General features: G+C 43.6%; 1 protein-coding gene across 1 annotated transcript in view; it reads right to left on the bottom strand.

Moving 5' to 3' along the window:
• LOC134929650 (chloride channel protein C-like) overlaps positions 1-22555 on the bottom strand; it is a 563568-nt gene that overhangs the window by 500944 nt on the left and 40069 nt on the right. The window contains exons 2-3 of the mRNA XM_063925230.1: positions 14468-14574; positions 13313-13364 (exon numbers count right to left, since the gene is read on the bottom strand). Coding sequence (XP_063781300.1) covers positions 13313-13364; positions 14468-14574 — 159 coding nt within the window. The remainder of the gene's footprint in view (positions 1-13312; positions 13365-14467; positions 14575-22555) is intronic.

Below are 22555 nucleotides of genomic sequence, written 5' to 3'. Positions count from 1 at the left end.
GAGGCAGAGGCGATCGCTAGGCAACGACAGTTCTGTGCAGTTCTGACCTGATCGCTGCGATGAACTGCAGCGAGCGATCAGGTCAGAATGACCCCCATAGGATGCTGCAGTAAAAGGGTTTGTTTTCCCCTATCTACAGTACAGAGACTTGCTGTAGATGCAGTGGCATACCCTCCAGCTGTACCTTTTTGGCAGGTACAGTACCTTTTTTTTAAGGTCTGTACTAATTTTTGGCTCTCCAAACTTCCATTGAAAGTATAGGAAAGGGGGCGTGGTCACGCCACTGTACTCGTGGACACACCCCCTTTTCGAATTTGTCCGGTTTTTATGTGTAAATTGTTGGAGAGTATGTTGCTGCAGATGCAGTGGGCCTATTTTGGGGTGATGGACCTGGAGCTGCAGCTCCATCAGCCCCATTGTTAATCCTGCTCTGTGAACACCACTGAAGACACAGCAGCCAAATGGCAAAGCCTCCCATTGGATGTAACCTGTGTGGGAGGGCGTTTCTCGCCCAATCAGCTGTGGACTGGGTGTGATACACCTGCTGCTAACCCAATGAGAGCTCCTAGCCACTCCCAGCGTTATCCACACAGTCACAGAGTGACAGATCTGGGCAATTATATGGGAGAATAACACAAAGAAGACTGGAACAGTATTTTAAAATGGTGTTCTCAATTTCACAGTGGCATCTAAAATATAACTTTTATTGATAGTCCTAAAAAATTAACTATAAAACCCTATGTGAAATTAAATGTAATGATATTGCATAACAATGGTTGACTGTTAAATGGCGGGCACTCCAAATATTGGTATATGCCCACATATTCCCTAGGGGGGTAATTCTGAGTTGATCACAGCAGCAAGTTTGTTAGCAATTGGGCAAAACCATGTGCACTGCAGGTGGGGCAGATATAACATTTGCAGAGAGAGTTAGATTTAGGTGGTTTATATTGTTTCTGTGCAGGGTAAATACTGGCTGCTTTATTTTTACACTGCAATTTAGATTTCAGTTTGAACACACCCCACCCAAATCTAACTCTCCCTGTACATGTTATATCTGCCCCTCCTGCAGTGCACATGTGGGGTCATTCCGAGTTGTTCGCTCGTTGACGATTTTCGCAATGGAGCGATTAAGGCAAAAATGCGCATGCGCATGGTACGCAAAACGCATGCGCTAAGTATTTTAGCTCAAAACTTAGTAGATTTACTCACGTCCGAACGAAGAATTTCCATCGTTGAAGTGATCAGAGTGTGATTGACAGGAGGGTGTTTCTGGGCGGAAACTGGGCGTTTTCTGGGAGTGTGCGGAAAAACGCAGGCGTGCCAGGATAAAACGCAGGAGTGTCTGGTGAAACGGGGGAGTGGCTGGCCGAACGCAGGGCATGTTTGTGATGTCAAACCAGGAACGAAACGGGCTGAGCTGATTGCAGTGTAGGAGTAAGTCTCGAGCTACTCAGAAACTGCTAAGAATTTTCTATTCGCAATTCTGCTAATCTTTCGTTCGCAATTCTGCTAAGCTAAGATACATTCCCAGAGGGCGGCGGCCTAGCGTGTGCAATGCTGCAAAAATTTGCTAGCGAGCTAACAACTCGGAATGACCCCCATGGTTTTGCCCAACTGCTAACAAATTTGCTGCTGCGATCAACTCAGAATTAGGCCCTAGATTACATAACAGGCTACTTGTGCCATCACCAACATTAATGGAGCTGGTATGGAATGTATGTTATACCCTTTTCGGGTCCTTCCCGGGTGGGATCCGGCATTGGAGACTCTCCTACCTCTTTCGCTGGCTTCCAGACCCGGCAATATGCCAGCTCGGTTGCCATAGTGGCGGAGGGCAGAGCCGGCGGCGGGGGCAGAGGTGGAGGCGGCGCTGGGAGATCAGCTCATCTCCGCGCCACCTCTCCCTATCTATCTGGGTCACGGGTCGCATCGACACGGGAATCCATTTATGCAGCGACCGACTCAGTATTCAACCCGGGAATAACACTGCTTATAACCCGGGTTGAATTACCGGGTCAGGCGACCCGGGAATTCAGACTTGGCGCTTTCACACCACACACTGACCCTCGTCGACCCGGCAACATGCCGGGTCGATACCGGGTTATTTGTGCGGTGTGAAAGGGGTATTAGGGAAACGACTGCTATAGTAGTGGAATATTAATTAACTGTCCTTGATTAATAATCCTCTATACACATAGCAGCAGGAACAATTTAACATAAGATCCATTTTTACCATCTGACAATTAACAGGACTAAATAACACAGAACAAACCGCAGAAAAAAATCTTTATTATAATACAGGGCTGGCCAAATCGGTCCTCGAGATCTACCAACAGTTCATGTTTTCCAGGCCTCCTGGAGATCTGTAGAATTGTCAGTTAGGAATGAATGCAGCACATCTTAATTAGTAATGACTACACCTGTGCACCAGATAGGTGGTCTGGAACTGTTGGTAGTTCTCGAGGACCGGTTTGGCCAGCCCTGTTATAATATATCCAGCTAAGTAGCAGATTAGCATTTGTAGCAGTATTAACTGTAATAATGTTGCTAATACTTTTCAATTATATCTACAGTCAGTTTACTGTGCTGCTTCTTAATATACAACTATAACTGCAGTCAGCTCATTTTTAAGCAAAGGTCAGATCAATTAGTGCTAAATCTGTTCCTTATATTATCCTTTTTAAGGTTTAATTTTGCTGTGTGATATTCACTGCACTATGGAGGTAATTCAGAGTTGATTGCAGCAGCAAATTTGTTAGCAGTTGGGCAAAACCAAGGGGGTCATTCCGAGTTGATCGCTCGCTAGCTAGTTTTAGCAGCCATGCATATTCTATACCGCCGCCCACTTGGGAGTGTATTTTGGCTTAGCAGAAGTGTGAACGCATGTGCAGCCGAGCTCTGCAAAAACAGTTTGTACAGTTTCAGAGTAGCTCTAAACCTACTCAGCGCTTGCGATCACTTCAGCCTATTCGTGTCTGGATTTGACGTCACACACCCGCCCAGCGAATGCCCAGCCATGCCTATGTTTTTTCAGACACGCCTGCATTTTTGCAAACACTCCCTGAAAACGGTCAGTTGACACCCAGTAAGTCCCCCTTCCTGTCAATCTTCTAGCGGCCGCCAGTGCGAAGAAAAACTTCGCTAGAACCTGAGCACAACCACAAAGGGCTTTGTACCCTTACGTCGCGCGTGCGCATTGCGGGGCATACACATGCGCAGAAATGCCATTTTTTTACCTGATCGCTGCGAAAATCGACAGCGACCGATCAACTCGGAATGACCCCCCATGTGCACTGCAGGTGGGGCAGATATAACATTTGCAGAGAGAATTAGATTTGGGTGTGTTATTTTGTTTCTGTGCAGGGTAAATACTGGCTGTTTTATTATTACACTGCAATTTAGATTTCAGTTTGAAATCTAACTCTCTCTGCACATGTTATATCTGTGCACATGGTTTTGCCCAACTGCTAACAAACTTGCTGCTGCGATCAACTCTGAATTACACCCTATATATTTGCATCAGTTCAACCTAGATGTCATGAATCGTTCAGCTGTATATAATAATTCTATTATCTCATATTAGTCAATATGAGTGATTGTAGCAGGCTGCATCGTAATATCAAATGATTCAAGCTATAGTTATAGTTCTTTGGGACAGAATAGGATGAAAAAAATCCAAATAAATGAAAAGCATTAGAGTGTGAGTGTGACCACTTTTATGTGCAGCAGAAGGAATGACCAGGGCCATCTTTATATATGGTCTCAAAGGGCAGTTGCCCAAGGGCCCTATGATTATAGGGGCCCACAATAGCAGGGCACCATGAGACACAGCCCATACAGGCTAATAACAGGCAGTGGAGCTGGAGCAAGACTGATGATCAGGTCAGCTGCGGGCCTGCTGCAGTCCATCACTGCTGCAGGGCTGCCCCTCTAACCCTGGGTTCCCTGTCAGCAATGGAGGTGGTGCGTGAGCCAGGAGGAGGATCTAGGGGCAGCTGCAGCAGTCCATCACTGCTGCTGGGCTGCCTTTGTCACCCTGGAGTCTGTGGCAGTGGTGGAACGGGAACCGAGAGGAGTATCAGGAACACTCCTTGTCTTGACTCCTCCAGGACTGCTATCTCGGCTACCCACCAAGACCTCCGGCCCCCCAGACACATACCTGTCAAACCTCCGGCTGCAAGTGACCCACTGCAAGCTCCTGCAACAGGGGCCTCCTCACTGTGCACATGAATCCGACGCAGCACCATAGACATACATAGAAGCCAGGGTCCTGTCAGAAGACCACAGAGAACAGCAGTACAGTACCCACCCCAGAACAGCGGTACAGTCTGCCATGCCTGTGCCACTCTCCCCATGAGACCAACAGCACCATTCCTCCCCCCTCCCCTTCCTTCTAGAGTTGGGCTAACAATGTAAAAATAATGGTCGTATCTTTGGTCTTCAACCCTATGATAGCAGCTGTCCATTGATTTTTCCTTATGACGGAGTGATGTGTTCACAGACGATCTCACAGACGACGGGACCCTGCATCGTCAAAAGTAGGGAGGCGATTGATTATGGCATCACTAGCGATATCTTCTGGTCAGACCTGCAGAACGGCTGACCAGAAGACATTACTAATGACCACAGGAGCAAGCAGACTGGTGTACACCCTAGACGATCCGACCGTTATGTTGTTCCAATTCGTCCGGAAACTACATATCGGATCGCTTCAGTGTGTACTTGGCTTTACTCCCCATTATGTTTATACTAGCTAGTTTTCTCTTTTTCATTACATTTATTTTTATTCCCATGAATTGGTGAGTAGGGACCCCAGTGAATTGCTTTGCCCAGGGCAAGCTTGATAAGATGGTCCTGTGAGTGAAGCCCATAAAATTAATTGTGCACAGAAGGTCTTGGCCAAGGCATGAGAGTTTATCATCATGCATTGAAATCCCTGAGGATGAGCCATCTTTGATGATCCAAAACTAGTCCAGCAACAGTGTCTGCAATCTCTTGTAGAAATATCTTTTCCATCTCCAGGGTAGGCAGTAAATGAGAAGTACTCTGAAACCTAATCCTGTCAAACTCCAGGCAGCGATGCACTGAAATGAGTGGGTCATTTCTATGGGATATACGCTAAGTTTAAGTGCTTTTATGGGTTGTGAATGACAGAGTATTTACATGACAGAGTAGTTTATTTGGATGGCAGCTTCCAAAATAGGTGCTGCATTTTCATCTAGCCAAGTCTCTGTAATAAAAGGCTAAGGGCCTTATGCAATTGCGGTCGAATTGCCGCAAATGTCGAAAAACGAGGCATTTTCGACTAAAAAAAACTGTCGAATTGGATTCGACAATGCAATACAGTACTTTTCGTCAAAAAAACTGCCGTTTCAGATTTGACTTTTTGCAATTCGACATTTTTCAAATTCAACATGTCTGCAATGGTAAAAATGCGGCTTTTCGACAAAAGTATATTCAATTGAAGAATGTCGATTCGACAAAAGTTCTTTTCGACAGTCATTTCGTCAATTTCAGTCCGCCTCATTTTGCTGTCTTGATCTAATTAAAAATTTAAAAAACATTTTTTTTTGTTTTTTTTTATTGCTAATAGCATATCTATTTATATTAGAAGGAATTATCTACTTGGTTTGTCTATTTAGGAGCCACAAGTATTATTTAATATATTTTTTAAAAGAATATTTTTTTTTTTTACTGACTAAAATAATATGGACAGATCAGAGCATGTTTTTCAGTGGGAAGGGGTGGAAATGGGTTAAAACTTCAGAAAAAAATGTGTGGGGTCCCCCTCCTAAGCATAACCAGCCTCGAGCTCTTTGAGCCAGTCCTGGTTGCAAAAATACGGGGGGGAAATGACATGGAATCCCCCGTATTTTAACAACCAGCACTGGGCTCTGTGTCTGGTCCTGGTGCCCAAAAATATGGGGGACAAAACACGTAGGGGTCCCCCGTATTTTTAACACCAGCACCGGGCTCCACTAGACAGAGAGATAATGCCACAGCCGGGGGATACTTTTATATCGGTCCCTGCGGCCCTGGCATTAAATCACTAACTAGTCACCCCTGGCCTGGGTACCCTGGATGAGTGGAGACCCCTTAAATCAAGGGGTCCCCCCCTCCAGCCACCCAAGGGCCAGGGTAGAAGCCCTATGCTGTCCCCCCCCATCCAAGGGCAGCGGATGGGGGGCTGATAGCCATGTGTCAGAAAAAAATAATATTGTTTTTTGTAGCAGAACTACAAGTCCCAGCAAGCCTCCCCGCAAGCTGGTACTTGTAGAACCACATGTACCAGCATGCAGGGGGGAAAGGGGCCCGCTGGTACCTGTAGTTCTACTACAAAAAAAATACCCAAATAAAAACAGTACGCACACACCGTGACAGTACAACTTTATTACATACATGCACACCGACAAACACACATACTTACCTATGTTGACACGAAGTGTCTATCCCCTTCTCCACGTAGAATCCACGGGGTACCTGTAAATAAAATTATACTCACAACAATCCGATGTAGATCTGTCCTCTTCTTAGTTTGTAATCCACGTACTTGGCAAAATAAAAAAATGGAAACCACGGACCACGCACTGAAAGGAGTCCCATGTTTACACATGGCACCCCTTTCCCCGACTGCCGGGACCCCCCGTGACTGCTGTCAAAGAGGGTCCCTTCAGCCAATCAGGGAGCACCACATCATGGCACTTTCCTGATTGGCTGTGCGCATCTGAGCTGTCAGGCGGTGCACTCGAGATACACTGTAGCACATAGGCGCTCCATTGTATCCAATGGTGGGAACTTTGCGGTCAGCGGCGAGTATCAGTGACGACTGATGAGATTTATCATAATTTATTGAGATTGTGTGGAGATTGACTATTTAATTCACGGAACATCGCTGTCCGACTATTACAGAGCTAAGAAAATACCGAGAGGGTTTCGGATTACAAATACCCCCACCATCGGACGTAATAATCCCGAGTTCTGCCATCGATGGATATCGATCCTGAATAAATGCAGTATGGACTTGATACTACACGTGACGGAGGAAGCAGGCAAGGAGTTGAAAATATTTCGTACAAAGATTGATTCATACACCAATGAACATAAATCTATGTTGGAGGATTCCAAATATCTGGCTACCTGGGATAAATTGTAAACACAAGTCACCAAATACAAACAAGACCTCATCAACTTCAAGAAGGCTATATTACACACAGTTAATATGGATTACGAAGATAACAGAGTGTACAGGTGGCTGCACGGTATGGAAATGGACCGACCATGGTAAATGAAGAAACGTCCATCATGGAGGGACAGACGAGGCAGATATCAAGAGAATCCAAATTCATCAAACAGTGACAGCGACTTCATGGTCAATGATTCCGACGAGCCACAAACCCCAGGTGCAGCCCCTTTAGGGGTAACTACGCGGGCTCGCATAGAAATCCCAATTTCCAGCAAACCAGGCGCGGGGGGCGAAACAAAAGGCTCAGGAAGACCGCCAACAAATCAAAGGAGGAAGAATTGATCTTTAATCTTTCAGATCGGATATTCTCGGAGACTGAAATACAAGTATTAAATAAGGGTTTCTCTTTGATTCCTACCAACAATCATGACCAATTTAGATGGAAAGTGGAGGAGTATCGTTTTGCGAGGAACCTCCGTTTAAAGGAATTCTTCCAACAGAGGTCCACTCAGAATGATATTGAACCTAGATTACGGAAGAAGAAATCAATATTTGATCCGGTTTCAAACAACCCGGCGTTAAAAACCTTCTCTAGACTTTTAGATGATTCAGTTACGAAATTCTGTGCAGCACAACCTAAAATTTTCAAGAATATGTCTGGATTGGAATTACAAGCTATCAAGGATTTACAATCATATACTGATATAATTATCTGCCCGGCTGATAAAGGAGGAGCCATAATGGTCCAGAACAAAGCACAATATATTGAAGAGATCGATAAGCAATTATCTGACGGGTCAACATATAAGAAATTGCGTAGTAACCCTACTAAAGAATACAAAAAACAACTGGATAACATCCTTATGACAGCAGTGACAAAAGGCTTAATCGATACGCGACTACAAGCAGTTCTGACACAAGCGACACCCATCACACCTGTGTTGTATACACTACCCAAGATTCATAAAGACCCTGTGACCCCCTACTGGAAGACCGATCATCTCGGCACGAGGCTCATTAACACAACCAATATCACAATATCTTGATAGTTTATTACAACCTTTAGTCATGGCACAAAATACATTCTTGAAAGCTACCACTCATCTACTTAATTTACTGGAAGAGATGACATATATACCGTCAGACACAGTGATGTGCACGATGGACGTAAAAAGCCTATACACCATTATTCCACACAAAGCTGGCCTGGAAGCTATGGAAGCCTTTCTACACACCAACCACTTCAATTGGATATACCCCTATTTATACAATTATTGGAATTAATTCTTACACATAATTATTTTGTACACAATGGACAATTTTATTTGCAGCTTACCGGGTGTGCTATGGGTTCTCTTGTATTCCCCATGTATGCTAATATTTTCATGTTTTCACAAGAAAGGTCTTTCTTTTTTTCATCTTTTGACATAACTTCAAATATTATTTTGTACGGATGCTACATAGATCTGTTATTATTCTGGAGTGGAACACAGTTTGAGTTGGAAGATCTTATTTAGTTGATCAACAACAGTGATTCACCCGTTGAGTTAATGGCCAATTACAGTTCTACTAATATCAACTATCTTGACGTATCTATTGGAATCGAGAATAACAAGATCACCACCAATGTGTTCTATAAATCCATGGATCGTAATACCCTGCTTTTACATAACAGTTTTCACCCACCATCATTGAAGAGGGGGTTACCAAAATCCCACCTTATAAGGGCAGCATGAATCACAAGTGATAGGTCCAAGGTTGAATTGGTGTTGGACAATGTAGTACAGAAGTTCGAAGTAAGAGGATATGTTAAAAAAGAACTGACCAGGCTAAAGCAGAAAGTTATGACAACACCAAGGGATCAACTTTTGAGGACTCGCAATAAACAGACAGGCAATAGAATTCCATTGGTTACGGAATTTACCACAGCCAGTGGGGTACTTCCAAGTGCCACAAAGGCCCTGTGGCCCATTGTCACTTCTGACAGAAGCCTACCATGTTTAAAGGGCAAGACCATCATGTCGAGTTATAAAAGGGGTAAAAACCTCCGTGATCTTTTGGTGAAAACGGATGTGACTCCAAAACGTGTTAGTATGAATATGAAAGGTTGCTTCAAATGTCTGTCATGTGAGACATGCTGCTACATGGAAGCAGGTCCAGTGTTTGTACATCCTATCACTGAGGTGTCCTACCGAATACATCATTATGTGACTTGCACGTCCCAATTCATCATCTGTTATCTATTGTCCATGTGGGCTTTTGTATGTGGGACAAACTACGAGGATATTTAGCATGGCATTGATGATATTGATGATATATGATTCATGATATTGAGCATGGCACTACATCGTTCCGCTATAAGGGGGGCCATTGATGGTAAGAAAAATGATCAGCCAGTAGCTCGCCATTTCAAGCTGACTAAATACAATTTGTCAGAGTTAAAATACAAAATCCTGGATCATGTCCCAATTTTACCACGAGGAGGAGGCAGAGCGAAGTTACTGGCACATGAAGAAGCCAGATGGATTTTTGTATTGAACTCATTGACTCCCAATGGATTGAATGAACAGATGCAAAGTGTTCTTGTAGAATATAGTTCGTCTCAGTTAGGGCGATTACTCCATAACTGCTGGTTTGAATATATTCCTCTTTCATAGTGGTTGACTATCTAATGGTACAACTTTTTTCTCTTCCTGCGCTATTTAATTAGAATGAAGCAATAGGACATGAATAAACTTGATATACAAATCTACAATATTTATAATTAGTTTTAATCACTAATGACTAGTCTCATATAAAAAACAGTCTATGAGGAAGCACCAGTTGGGAGCGAAATGCGTCAGAGAAGCTACTTTTTGGGGACCCGGTGGACCTTTACCTATCGCTGCAAACTATTGCGAGGACGTGTGCACCTTTACTGAGAAGTTGATTACACAAGGAGACGGAGGACACTATATGCAGTGGCTGTAAGACGGGAGTTCGCTTGGCTAAAGGCACCTGCGGTGTGCCGAGCCCCGGTGCCAGACTAAATCCTCCGATGTCGAAGGACACCTCTTCTACATCCTCAGAACCTATTACTCTGCTGGGAGCACACGTAAATACCTGTACCTGTATTGGTAAAGATCAATTTTCCCCATTGCAAAATATTGCTTGTTTTATTTACGGGACAATATCTACAAAAGTATACGGGATCTCTTTACATAGGAACTCGGACATTGTTTCTGTAATACAGCTGACAGTGAAGTCCTCTGTGGATAACGTTTTATAGTTTTTAAGTATATGATCCACCTCCTTGTATTTATTGTATATTGTATTTTTGATTATAATATATTGTTTTTTATATGAGACTAGTCATTGGTGATTAAAACTAATTATAAATATTGTAGATTTGTATATCAAGTTTATTCCTGTCCTATTGCTTCATTCTAATGAAATAGCGCAAGGAGAGATAAAATTGTTTTATTTGCTCTACACCTGATTGCTTCAGTTGAATTTTGGCTTTATCCACAAGCCAATTACTCCGCTGCTGCTATATAAGAATATCTAACCAATTGGTGTCTGAGGTATTAGAGGTATTATTATTATTATTATTATTACAGATAGATAGATAGATATATATATATATATATATATATACATATACATGTATATTTTATAATTTAGCACCAGGCACTGGTTCTTGTTTTATCTAGTCATTATCTAATGGTGTCTATTTATGCCAGGTCCTGCTCTGCTAGATTTATTTAAAATCCCCCTTCTATATAGAAAATAGGGTTTCAGTTTGTATGGTGTTGAATTTCGTTAATCTAGTGACTGGACACTGTTATGTAATGACATCTATTGTGGATATTTACAGTCTCCTATTGAGAGCACGTGTATATATTGTTGACTATGTTTTAGCTGAGGTAGTTTATATTTTCCAGCTCATTCTTATAGTTATATTATGGCTGTTTATCCCCATGTTGCACAAATTACTCTGATATCTTCTCAGCTTATTATATATGTTTTTAATCTTGGTTTAAGTAATATGTATACACTTATGCACTTAGAATACACTTGATACATCTGTGACAGCATTATTTTTTCATTTATGGTCACTTTTATACATTTATTTATGTCTAATGCACTTTTTCCTCCCTCCATTTAGCCTCTGCGTGCCGCGGGTTGAGATATCGCCGCGTCCGGTTGCCTGGCAATGTGGTGATGTCATCAGCAGTTGCAAGTGTGACAGTCCCGGAGTGCGGGCTCCGCTCACCGCCGCGTCTGGAAGCGGGAGGTGTAGGTTCATACCAGTAGCGGATCTTGCCACGGGCAAGCAGGACTTTTGCCCAGGGCGCCGCCTTCCGGAGGGCGCCAGCGCCTTCCGGAGGACGCCGCACCACGGCAAGATCCGCTACTGCTGTGCGCCCCGCTGCCGCTGGCCGCTGTCCCGCTGGCCGCTGTCCCGCTGGCCGCTGTCCCGCTTCAGGGGCTGTCCGCTGTGAAGGGAAACTAGACGCGTAAAGAGGACCTTTTCTGTAATGATGTGCGGTGCGCGTTGATGTCATCGCGTCTAGTTTTCCTTCGTGGAGAGGACCTTTGCTGTGCGGTGCGCGATGACGTCATCGCGCACCGCACATCAGCTCAGCGGCGCTACTACTGTACAGGGGGCGTAACTGACCACGCCCCCTTATGAAGCCATGCCCCCTATGGCCACCCGGGGTGCAAAAAGACCCTGAGCCTGCCCTGGTTCACACACTGGTCACATATTTAGGTAAGTGCACTTGATGCAGTTGGTTCTTGTTGGTTTGTTTTTGTTTTATGCACTGTTTCAGCATTTGGCACCTTGAAAAAAATGCCTGTAAGGCGTTGAAACGTCGGCTCTATTGCACAATGCTTTTTTGATTGTTATGCACTGAACTGCTATGGATTTATAAAAAGTTGATTGTTTTTCAAAAATCCGTGGAGTGCTGCCTGGTTCCTAAAACTCGGAGGTGACTAGCCAGTCTATACCAGGGAACCACATTGTTTGTATATTCTGGTCTAAGGAGGGCACCCCGGTGGCTGTATATACAGAGAGTGACTGCTAACCCCTTCAAAATATATATATATATATATATATATATATATACTAGCGTGTACGGCGGCACTCAGGTCAGAAAAACGACAGGACACACAGCCTCTGGTTTGCCAAACCAGAGGCTGTGTGTCCTGTCGTTTTTCTGACCTGAGTGCCGCCGTACACGCTAGTATCTATTGGGAAGCTATTTCAGTCTCCTTCACGGAAGGCAACGGGCGAAGGTATTTAACTTTTATGCGGAGATGTGCCGAACTCAACGAATCTATATATATATATATATATATATATATATATATATATATAAAATCATCTGAGGGGGCCCCAGAGATATCACTGTACGGGGCCCCAAGATTTCTGTTGTCGGCCCTGCCTGATCCAAAGGCATACCCAAGATGGTTGTGGTTCTGCCTGTACTGTATGTCAGTATATTCATCTTTAGAATAGGAAAATGGGACAATTGGTGGAAATAGAAGCTAAAGATAGTACTTAAATGAAATCAAGAATTTTCTACATTTAATCATGAGGATACAGTGAACAAATGTAGAATTTTTTATCATACTCTCAAATATTATAAAATTAAAATTCAGGACCCTAAATCATGCTCTTGACCTAGGTAGCCCATGTCAATATCCCCTCAATTTTCATGGGTCCACCCACTTACCATGAAAGCAGGACAGCTGATGGGTTTGGAGCCACTGACTGTTGTTCAGATCAGCCACATAAACGACTTTTCTGAACAATAATCATTCACAACATGAAAATAGCTAAAAACCATTCAGGATAGTTTGATTATTTATCAAACACATCCAATCGTCCCAGCTGATTCCATGCTTTGAAATGTAGATCATGCCCAAGTATCTTACAGTGAATGGGGGCATGATGATTATAGGAAATTCGCTCCACCCCTCATACAATCCATTGAACTTTTCTTTGTACAGCCAAAAATACAGTGAATCTCAACATGTGGTCCTCATATACCTCCATAAAATAATGTTTTAAATATTTTCTTAATCATGCACAATTATACAATATGTACTATGTAAATTGTAGCCCCAGGTTGAACTTACTGGGATGATGGGTTGGAGTCCTTTATTCGAGTATATCCAGACCTGAAGCAAGCTGCAACGGGAATAAGAATGTTTAGTATTCCTAAAATGTGTATGTTTGATTTGTTTGCTAAATTAGAAATGCATTGAATCTGTTTCTTCTTGTCCAATTCTTAAATATTCTCCAAGTTGTCACTGCCATAACCATTTTCAGATACAGGCAGCAGAGGATTACTATGCAGCAATAGTGTTGGGAAAATTGTAATATTGTCCCTCATTCCGAGTTGATCGCTCGCTAGCAACTTTTACAGCGCTGCGATCAGATAGTCGCCTCCTATGGGGGAGTGTATTTTCGCTTTACAAGTGTGCAAAAGGTTTTTGTAGCCGACGGCACAAAAAAGTTTTTTGCAGTTTCTGAGTAGCTCTGGACTTACTCAGCCGCTGCGATCACTTCAGTCTTTTTGGTCCCTGAACTGACGTCAGACACCCGCCCTGCAAACGCTTGGACATGCCTGTGTTTTTCCGAACACTCCCAGAAAATGGTCAGTTGACACCCACAAACGTCCTCTTTCTGTCAATCACCTTGCGATCGGCTGTGCAAATGGATTCTTCATTAAATCCATCGGCCAGCACCGATCGTCTTTGTACCCGTATGATGCGCCTGCGCATTGCGGTGCATACGCAGTTTTGCCGAGATTTATCCTGATTGCAGTGCTGCAAAAAGTTGCTAGCGAGCGATCAACTCGGAATGACCCCCATAGAGACAAGTTACCTTTGCCTATCAGGAAAGGAGGTCCATCATTCCATTTACCAATAATGGCGTCTACATTGGGGGATTCAGCCTCTCAGAGTCTCCACTTTCAAGTGAAATTTATAGTTAAAACTGAAGTTACAAAAAACAAACATAGCTTTAAATTTACAATTCAATTCTGATGTAAACTTTGTCCTACAATCAACTCAAGCTGTCCCAAAAAGTTTTGCAAAAGGGGATGGGGGCCCACTAACGTATTCTCTACAGAAGGCACAATTATGTCTTAAAGCAGCTATCTTTTAAGAACCTTATACCAAACACACAAACACTCTGGGCTGACCTCTAAATACAAAACATGCTGACCAAGGAGACCATTGGCCTTGGTAAGCATTGTGAACTCTAGTAGGGTAGCAATCGCCATCTACCAATAACTAGGTTATTCCCAGAATTCTGTTCCAAATATGAATTACTAAGAAGAATCTGCTCAAGCTTTGGCAAGAGGAAAGTAATGTCAGACTGAGTTGCATTGGGCCTAGTAATAGAATTATATAATTTCACTCATAGGGAGAATAGGAATAATTAGAACAAGTAAAGATTTTTCACATAGCAACCTATTGTATGAGCGGTATCCGGACTCCAGGTCGACAGCACAAAGGTCGACACACCTTAGGTCGACGCCAATTGGTCGACACACCTTAGGTCGACATGGACAAAAGGTCGACATGGACAAAAGGTCGACAGGAACAAGGTCGACATGGAAAAAGGTCGACATGAGTTTTTCCCGATTTTTTTTCTTTTTTTGAACCTTTTCATACTTAACGATCCACGTGGACTACGATTGGAACGGTAAAGTGTGCCGAGCGAAGCGGTAGCGGAGAGAAGGCACCATGCCCGAAGCATGGCGAGCGAAGCGAGCCATGCGAGGGGACGCGGTGCACTAATTGGGCTTCCTGGTCACTCTACGAAGAAAACGACACCAAAAAAACATAAAAAACTCATGTCGACCTTTTTCCATGTCGACCTTGTTCCTGTCGACCTTTTGTCCATGTCGACCTAAGGTGTGTCGACCAATTGGCGTCGACCTAAGGTGTGTCGACCTTTGTGCTGTCGACCCTCAGTCCCAGACCCGTATGAGCTTGTACAGTAGTTAACCCTTTATCTAGTACAATGTAGAAAGTTATAGAATCTGTTTGCTAAGGAAACAACTCCACTTGTCCTCTTCAGAACATTTGATAAAACTTCCCCATAACGTATGTAACTTCAGTCATAACAATTAACACTTAAGCCAAACAATTCTCATACAGTAATACACAGAACCCGTATATATTGCTTACATTGATAAATATAAATTATTGTCATAAAAAAAATTAAGCAGTCTCATGTCATTTTCATAAATACCAAAACATGCAGAAGATTAAACACAGCCATTAGTTATAAAGTATAGTACAATGAACCCTTGCCATCCCTGCTTACTGAGGCACAGCAGCATACCCAGTAATATGCCTAGCACTACTAACTTCATGCCAAGTGTTATAGTCAGTAGTATGTAACATGCCCAGTAAAATATGATGCACCCCCTATAGGGGTGTACTGTGACCACAATAATATTGACAAGCAATATGTAATTTGAGCAAGTATTAATGCCCAACAGACTATGGGCCTAATTCAGACCTGATCACATCAGCAAAACTGTTCTCTAATGGGCAAAACCATGTGCACTGCAGTGGGGGCAGATGTAACATGTGCAGAGAGAGTTAGATTTGGGTGGGGTGTGTTCAAACTGAAATCTAAACTGCAGTGTAAAAATAAAGCAGCCAGTAGTTACCCTGCACAGAAACAATATAACCCACCTAAATCCAAATCTCTCTGCACGTTTCATCTGCCCCACCTGCAATGCACATGGTTTTGCCCATTAGAGAACAATTTTGCTGCTGCGATTAGGTCTGATTTAGGCCCTATGTACACACGGATATAGTTTTCCCCCTGTAATTAATTTCTACAGAATACAGGTTGTACCCACTTATTGTATATACTGAAGAATGTTATTTCCTCAAGAAATACTATAAAACAGGATATAATTTATAACTAATAATAATATCCGCCAACATAAAATGTGCCCCTGTAGTACTGCCCACTAGTATAAAACTTGCCCCAGTGATAATGGCAAACAGGGTATAGTATGCCCCTCCCAAAGATGTAATGTATTCAGTGATAGTGCCAGAAGATATACATTCCCTACAGGAGCTGCTGTTATCCAGTCAGTCCAGGCACTGCTGCCACTCTCTGTGCCTCTGCCAAGGTGGTAATTGGCAGGAGATGATTTTCAAGCTCTGTTGCTCCTCTTGGATAAGAGAATCACAGTCCCCCTGGCCCACATGGGCTACTGTGCAGTTGCAGAAGATACAGTATGAGTATATCCACCACTGGTCAGGACTGTAAAATGTCATCCTGTTGTCTCTGGGATTAATATATTATTACATAATAGGTATGCATTTGGAAGCCTTCATGCTATAGTCACAATGATTGCCACATAATTCACTATAAAGAGACAGACATCTACATACTTAATACAAACCAGCACAGAGACACACGCAGCTACACAGTTACCAATACAAATTCACATACCTAGAACAACCACATGCACTAACAGTAATATATTTGTGATCGCTATGTATTATACTAAGAGCTGTTACAGTGGCACATTCATTCTTATATAATGTACAATTTGATATCTTGTTACCTGAAATCATGGTGTACGATAAATCACAATGCACCTTTTCCCTGTGAAATAATCCTTTTTAGAGCACTTCCTTGTGTACAATTTAAAAGCAACATTCCCTAGAGTCCTCTCTGTTGATCCATCAACAACTGTACTGGGGTAAAAGAATATCAAAGCTTCTTTTCTTTATGTTTAAAGTAATAACATTATCAAAATGTAAGAATGTTTACTTCCCCCAACCCATCTTATTTAAGCAAACTCCAATACTTTGAATTTACATTGTTTTATGCAAATGGCACTATAGTCTCTGTAACATCACAGGTTAGTAGTATTCATGAATATTCTACCTAATTGCAGCAGGCCATGATATACTGTATATTCCTGAACAGCTTAGCCAAAAAAATAGAAATAAAATAAACAAACATAAATTCTCTTCTCTGGTTTGGGGAGAAAAATCAATGTTCAAATCTCTAACAAGTGATATTCTATACATATTAGGCCTAATTCCTGTTTGTACGGGATCAGTATGTGTTACCGACGATATACAGACAGCGGCATCCCGGCCGTCAGTATGCCGGCAAACGAGTAGGAATAGCCCCTGTGAGCCGGGATTCCAGCTGGCGGCATTGTCAGCGGACAGGATTCCTGCGTCTGTATCCTGACCCCCGGATCCCGACTACCGGAAATGTAACTGCATCCCGTTTGTACACTAATGCGTAAGCAGCTGCAAATTTTCAGGCTACGCAAATGTTAAACATCGCAAGTGAAGCTGCTGCACAGGAAAGGACATATACACCCACCGGGGCCACCACAAAGTCCTCAGCAACTGCATACACATACGCAGCCAGTGTCGGACTGGAGCATGTAGGGCCTACCGGGGGTATGCAGTGGTAGGGGCCCATGTTTAGGGGTATGGCCAGTCTCTAGAAGGAGTGTGCCCAGCCGCCACATTGGTTTGCCTAACCATATTGCAAGGGCTGGGCCCCTTGATAAATATATACAGTAAATACTGTAGAGCATGCCCAATAATGTACTAGATTAATAGCAGCACAGTCTGGAACCTGATCCCTAGAGGAGGGAGTGGGTCACCAATAGACCTTAGGGCCCACCGGTGGTTTTTCCTGTGGGCCAGTCCAACCCTGTATGCAGCACCAACACCACAACGAGTAACATCAAATCTTTGGGTTGACCTATGGCTATGCAGACTGGCCACAACAGTAGCAATGCTGGTGCCATGTTTCTCTATGTGCATGATCTTAGCTGAAGGCAAATTCGTGCCTCAAAAACGGCCATTATATGCCTGCATTATTGCCGCCACTACCACAATAACTCTCCCAAACGGTCCCTTCCTGTCAATCATACTGCGTATAAAATGTCAGTGCCAGTCCAATCGCAAGGGTACCTTGGCAGGTGTGCCATGCAGTTGCGGTACATGCGCAGTCTGCTGATAATCACTCCATTTGCTAAAGCATCAGCATTGCGTACAAACATGAATGAGGCCCATTGTCAGTAGTGACATGTTATGATGGTTACCGCTCCTATATTTATTGCTGCCCTGATAAAGGCAATTCAGCAAAATTTGGGTTTACACAAATTAATCACAACTCCATATGTTCTTCTTTATGTTATATCTTATGGTCTAGGACACTTATGGACACTAGGACATGGGAAGATGACACTGGTGGTCACGTAACAGGTAACAAGTGGGACTTTATGTTAGAATGTGCTAAAGAGCCTGTGTCAGATATATCCTGTTGGGCAGCACGGAGAGTGTAATGGTTAGCATTACTGCCTCACAGCACTGAGGCCATGGGTTCGATTCTCACCATGCCTCTACCTGTGTGGAGTTTGTATATTCTCCCCGTTTTTGCGTGGGTTTCCTCCGGGTACTCCGGTTTTACTCCGGTTTCCTCCCACAATCCAAAAATATACTGGTAGGTCAATTGGATCCCAACAAAAATTAACCCTAGTATGAATGTGTGTGCGTGTACATGTGGTAGGGAATATAGATTGTAAGCTCCACTGGGGCAGGGACTGATGTGAATGGCCAAATGTTCTCTGTAAAGCGCTGCGGAATATGTGTGCACTATATAAATAACTGGTAATAATAAATAATAAATATCCTGCAAAGACTGTATCCCACACCTTTTAGAGGATTCAGTATGATATCTCTATGGACAGGATGCTGGCGGTCAGAATACTGACAGTGGCATACCGACCATCAGAAACCCCACAGCGCTCCAGAAAATACCCTAAGCCTCCCCTGCCCCCTGCCTAATCCTAACCCTCCCCAGTGGTGCCTAACCCTAATCCTCCCTTCCCTACTGCCTAAACCTAACCCTCCCTGCTGGGTGCCTAACCCTAAACTACCCTTGAAAATGCCTAAATCTAACCCCTTTTCCCCGGTACCTAACCATAACCTTCCCGTCCCTTCACCTTAACCCTAACCCCCCTTGTAATGCCTAACCCTAACCTCCCACCCCCCGCGGCAGGACGTGAGCGGGTCCCGCTATAACAGCATCGGTATATCGACAACCGGCATCCCGTCCAGCACCAATTTAACTGCATCGCCTCTTAGACTACATAAAATGAATAGAAGAAAAAACTCCAGTTATTCCAAATGTGGCAGCACTGTGAGATCTTCCTCAGAGTCATTGTAGGAATGAATGTCCTGAGGTTCAAAGATTTTGGATAGCCATAATGGACTGCATTTGGAGAAATGGAGAAATGTTTTTTTTCCACTTATCTCTCGGAGTATATATATATATATCTGCAAGAAGAGATACTATACCGTTTTGTATCATTGCTTTTATGTTGTAATAAATTTTACATGGAACATGTTAAATGTGGTTTTATGCTCACAAATTAGGAGTAAATATCTTAGGGAGACTGCTGTTTTTCCCCGTTGAATATTGGGTGGAAAAACAACCCAAGTGCGCCCATTCCTCTACTGGCACATATATATATATATATATATATTCAGGCTTATATTCAGGCTTAGTTAAATCCGTATCTTTAACGACCCTGGCTAAGGTTATTATAGAGCGAGCGTGCACTGTGGTGAAAATCCCTGTTTTCACAATTCTGTGGCACTTTTTAATGTCACAGAGGGACACTAAAGATTTGAACATATACGTAGAAACTCTGTGGGGCTAATTTATAATAGAAATTTGCAGGACATCCCCATAAAACACCCATTTTTAGAAGCTACCCACAAATTTCAAGCATGTATGTACGGGAGACTGGGGATGATATAGGAGCTATCTGCTGCAGTCCCTCATTTTTGATTGCAAAAGCAGCCCTCATAGGTTTCTATTGCAGGCTGCGACCGGAGGAGGGCTGCCGCCATTTTTGTGATAGGACGTCACGCATCTGCACCGATCACGCTCTATCATGCCCACCAGTTCACTGCTGTTGCCCCCATTTTCATGACTAGGAAAGTCTACGAAACGGAGCGTTGCGGCCCCCTTCCCGCGGGCACATGCGCAGGAAAGGCCCTGTGCATGCACCCGCAGGGACTTAGCAGTTTTTGTGGTTGGATCGCTCTTTGCGATCCAACTTGAATAGGGTTCTATGTTGCCTGTTCTAGGAATGCATCATTGCATCTTATTTGTGGGTTTGCCTTGTTTTTTGTTTGTTATGTTCACATAAATTGCTAATTTATATCCACCTCAAATGTAGCATTCAGGCCTGCCTAAAATGAATTAAAATACCACAGCCCTCCAGATAAATTAGAACTTTGTTACATTTTCTTAGAAGCAAAAATATAGAACCATGGGGGTAATTCTGAGTTGATCGCAGCATCAAGTTTGTTAGCAGTTGGGCAAAACCATGTGCACTGCAGGGGGGGCAGATATAACATTTGCAGAGAGAGTTTGATTTGGGTGGGTTATTTTGTTTCTGTGCAGGGTAAATACTGGCTGCTTTATTTTTACACTGAAATTTAGATTTCAGTTTGAACACACCCCACCCAAATCTAACTCTGCATATGTTATATCTGCCCCCCCTGGCCCCATATACCACATTTTATTTCTCAAGAGCCACAAGTGCCCTGACAGAAAACTTGTGCAATTTGGAGATTCCCCTAGAACAGGGCTGATGCTGATGCAGAGCTGCCCAGAGCATCAATTGGACCATTCGTGTAGGTACCCTGCAGCTGGGGCAGGACTGTTCTTCCCTGTGCTGATAGCCCTGCCCACTCAGCATGACACTGTGATGTCACGCATTCAGGGGGCGGGGCAGCACTGCCACAGGATATTATTTAACTAAATGCTACAGCAAAATATTTACATTTGACTAATCTGCAACAGAGCCACATAAAGTAGCATATTTATCAATTATCTGGTTTTAGACCCAATAATTATAATTTCTTATACTGCTATTCATGGCAATAAAAAGTATGCACTGCCCAAATTTTGTAAAATACACATGCAGGACAGGTGCTGAAAAAGAAGTCTATCCATGCGATGTATTAGAAGTGAAGTGATTGCTAATGTGATCACTTCACTTCTGGACATTGCACCACTGCTGTGCATGTGTGGCCTGCTGACCACGCATGTGTGGCAGCCATTTCCAGGGAGGGTTTCTATGGAACCCAGTAATTTCTATGTTATCATACCTCCCAACTTCTATCAGAGGAGTAGTGGGACACTTGTGTGCAGCGTAGCTGCGCCCACCTGAAAAGGGGCGTGACCTCACAGAAAGGGCGTGGCTTCGCCATAAGGGCCATGACTTTGCGGTGATGCCGCGACCGCCTGCCACGCCTCCAGTTTTTATCACGGTGGGGGCAAGGCCAGCGGTCTGTAAACTGCTGGCATGCCCCCTGTCCCTCTGTCTCCTGTGAATAGATGCTGTGCGCATGCACGTAGACATCGGCTTAGGTTAGAAGAGAGGAGATTTTGCACACAGAGGCGAAAAACGAGTTTTATGGTAAGAACTTACCTTTGTTAAAACTCTTTCTGCGAGGTACACTGGGCTCCACAAGGAATGGACAATGGGGGTGTAGAGTAGGATCTTGATCCGAGGCACCAACAGGCTCAAAGCTTTGACTGTTCCCAGAATGCATAGCGCCGCCTTCTATATCACCCCGTCTCCCTGCACAGGATCTCAGTTTTTAGTTAACCAGTCGAATGCAGTAGCAGTAAAAGAGACGACAACGGTTAGTAGCCACAACACCGCATTCTCACGACAGGAGACATGTCAGCGGCTAATGCCATATCAACCCAAAGAAGCTAAGTGCGTCAGGGTGGGCGCCTTGTGGAGCCCAGTGTACCTCGCAGAAAGAGTTTTAACAAAGGTAAGTTCTTACCATAAAACTCGTTTTGTGCTGCGGGGTACACTGGGCTCCACAAGGAATGGACAATGGGGATGTCCTAAAGCAGTTCCTTATGGGAGGGGACGCACTTTAGCGGGCACAAGAACCCGGCGTCCAAAGGAAGCATCCTGGGAAGCGGCAATATCGAAGGCATAGAACCTTATGAACGTGTTCACAGAGGACCACGTAGCCGCCTTGCACAATTGTTCAAGGGTCGCACCATGTTGGGCCGACCAAGAAGGTCCAACAGACCGAGTAGAATGGGCCTTAATGTGATCAGGAGCAGAGAGACCAGCCTTCACATAAGCATGTGCAATCACTATTCTAATCCATCTGGCCAGTGTTTGCTTGTGAGCAGGCTAGCCATGTTTGTGAAACCAAACACAACAAAAAGAGAATCAGATTTCCTAATAGGAGCAGTTCTCTTCACATAGATACGGAGAGCCCGTACCACATCCAAAGACCGCTCTTTGGGAGACA

This window comes from Pseudophryne corroboree, chromosome 5 (assembly GCF_028390025.1).
Source record: "Pseudophryne corroboree isolate aPseCor3 chromosome 5, aPseCor3.hap2, whole genome shotgun sequence".
NCBI classification, from domain to species: domain Eukaryota; kingdom Metazoa; phylum Chordata; class Amphibia; order Anura; family Myobatrachidae; genus Pseudophryne; species Pseudophryne corroboree.
This window is presented reverse-complemented; position numbering and strand designations above follow the sequence as displayed.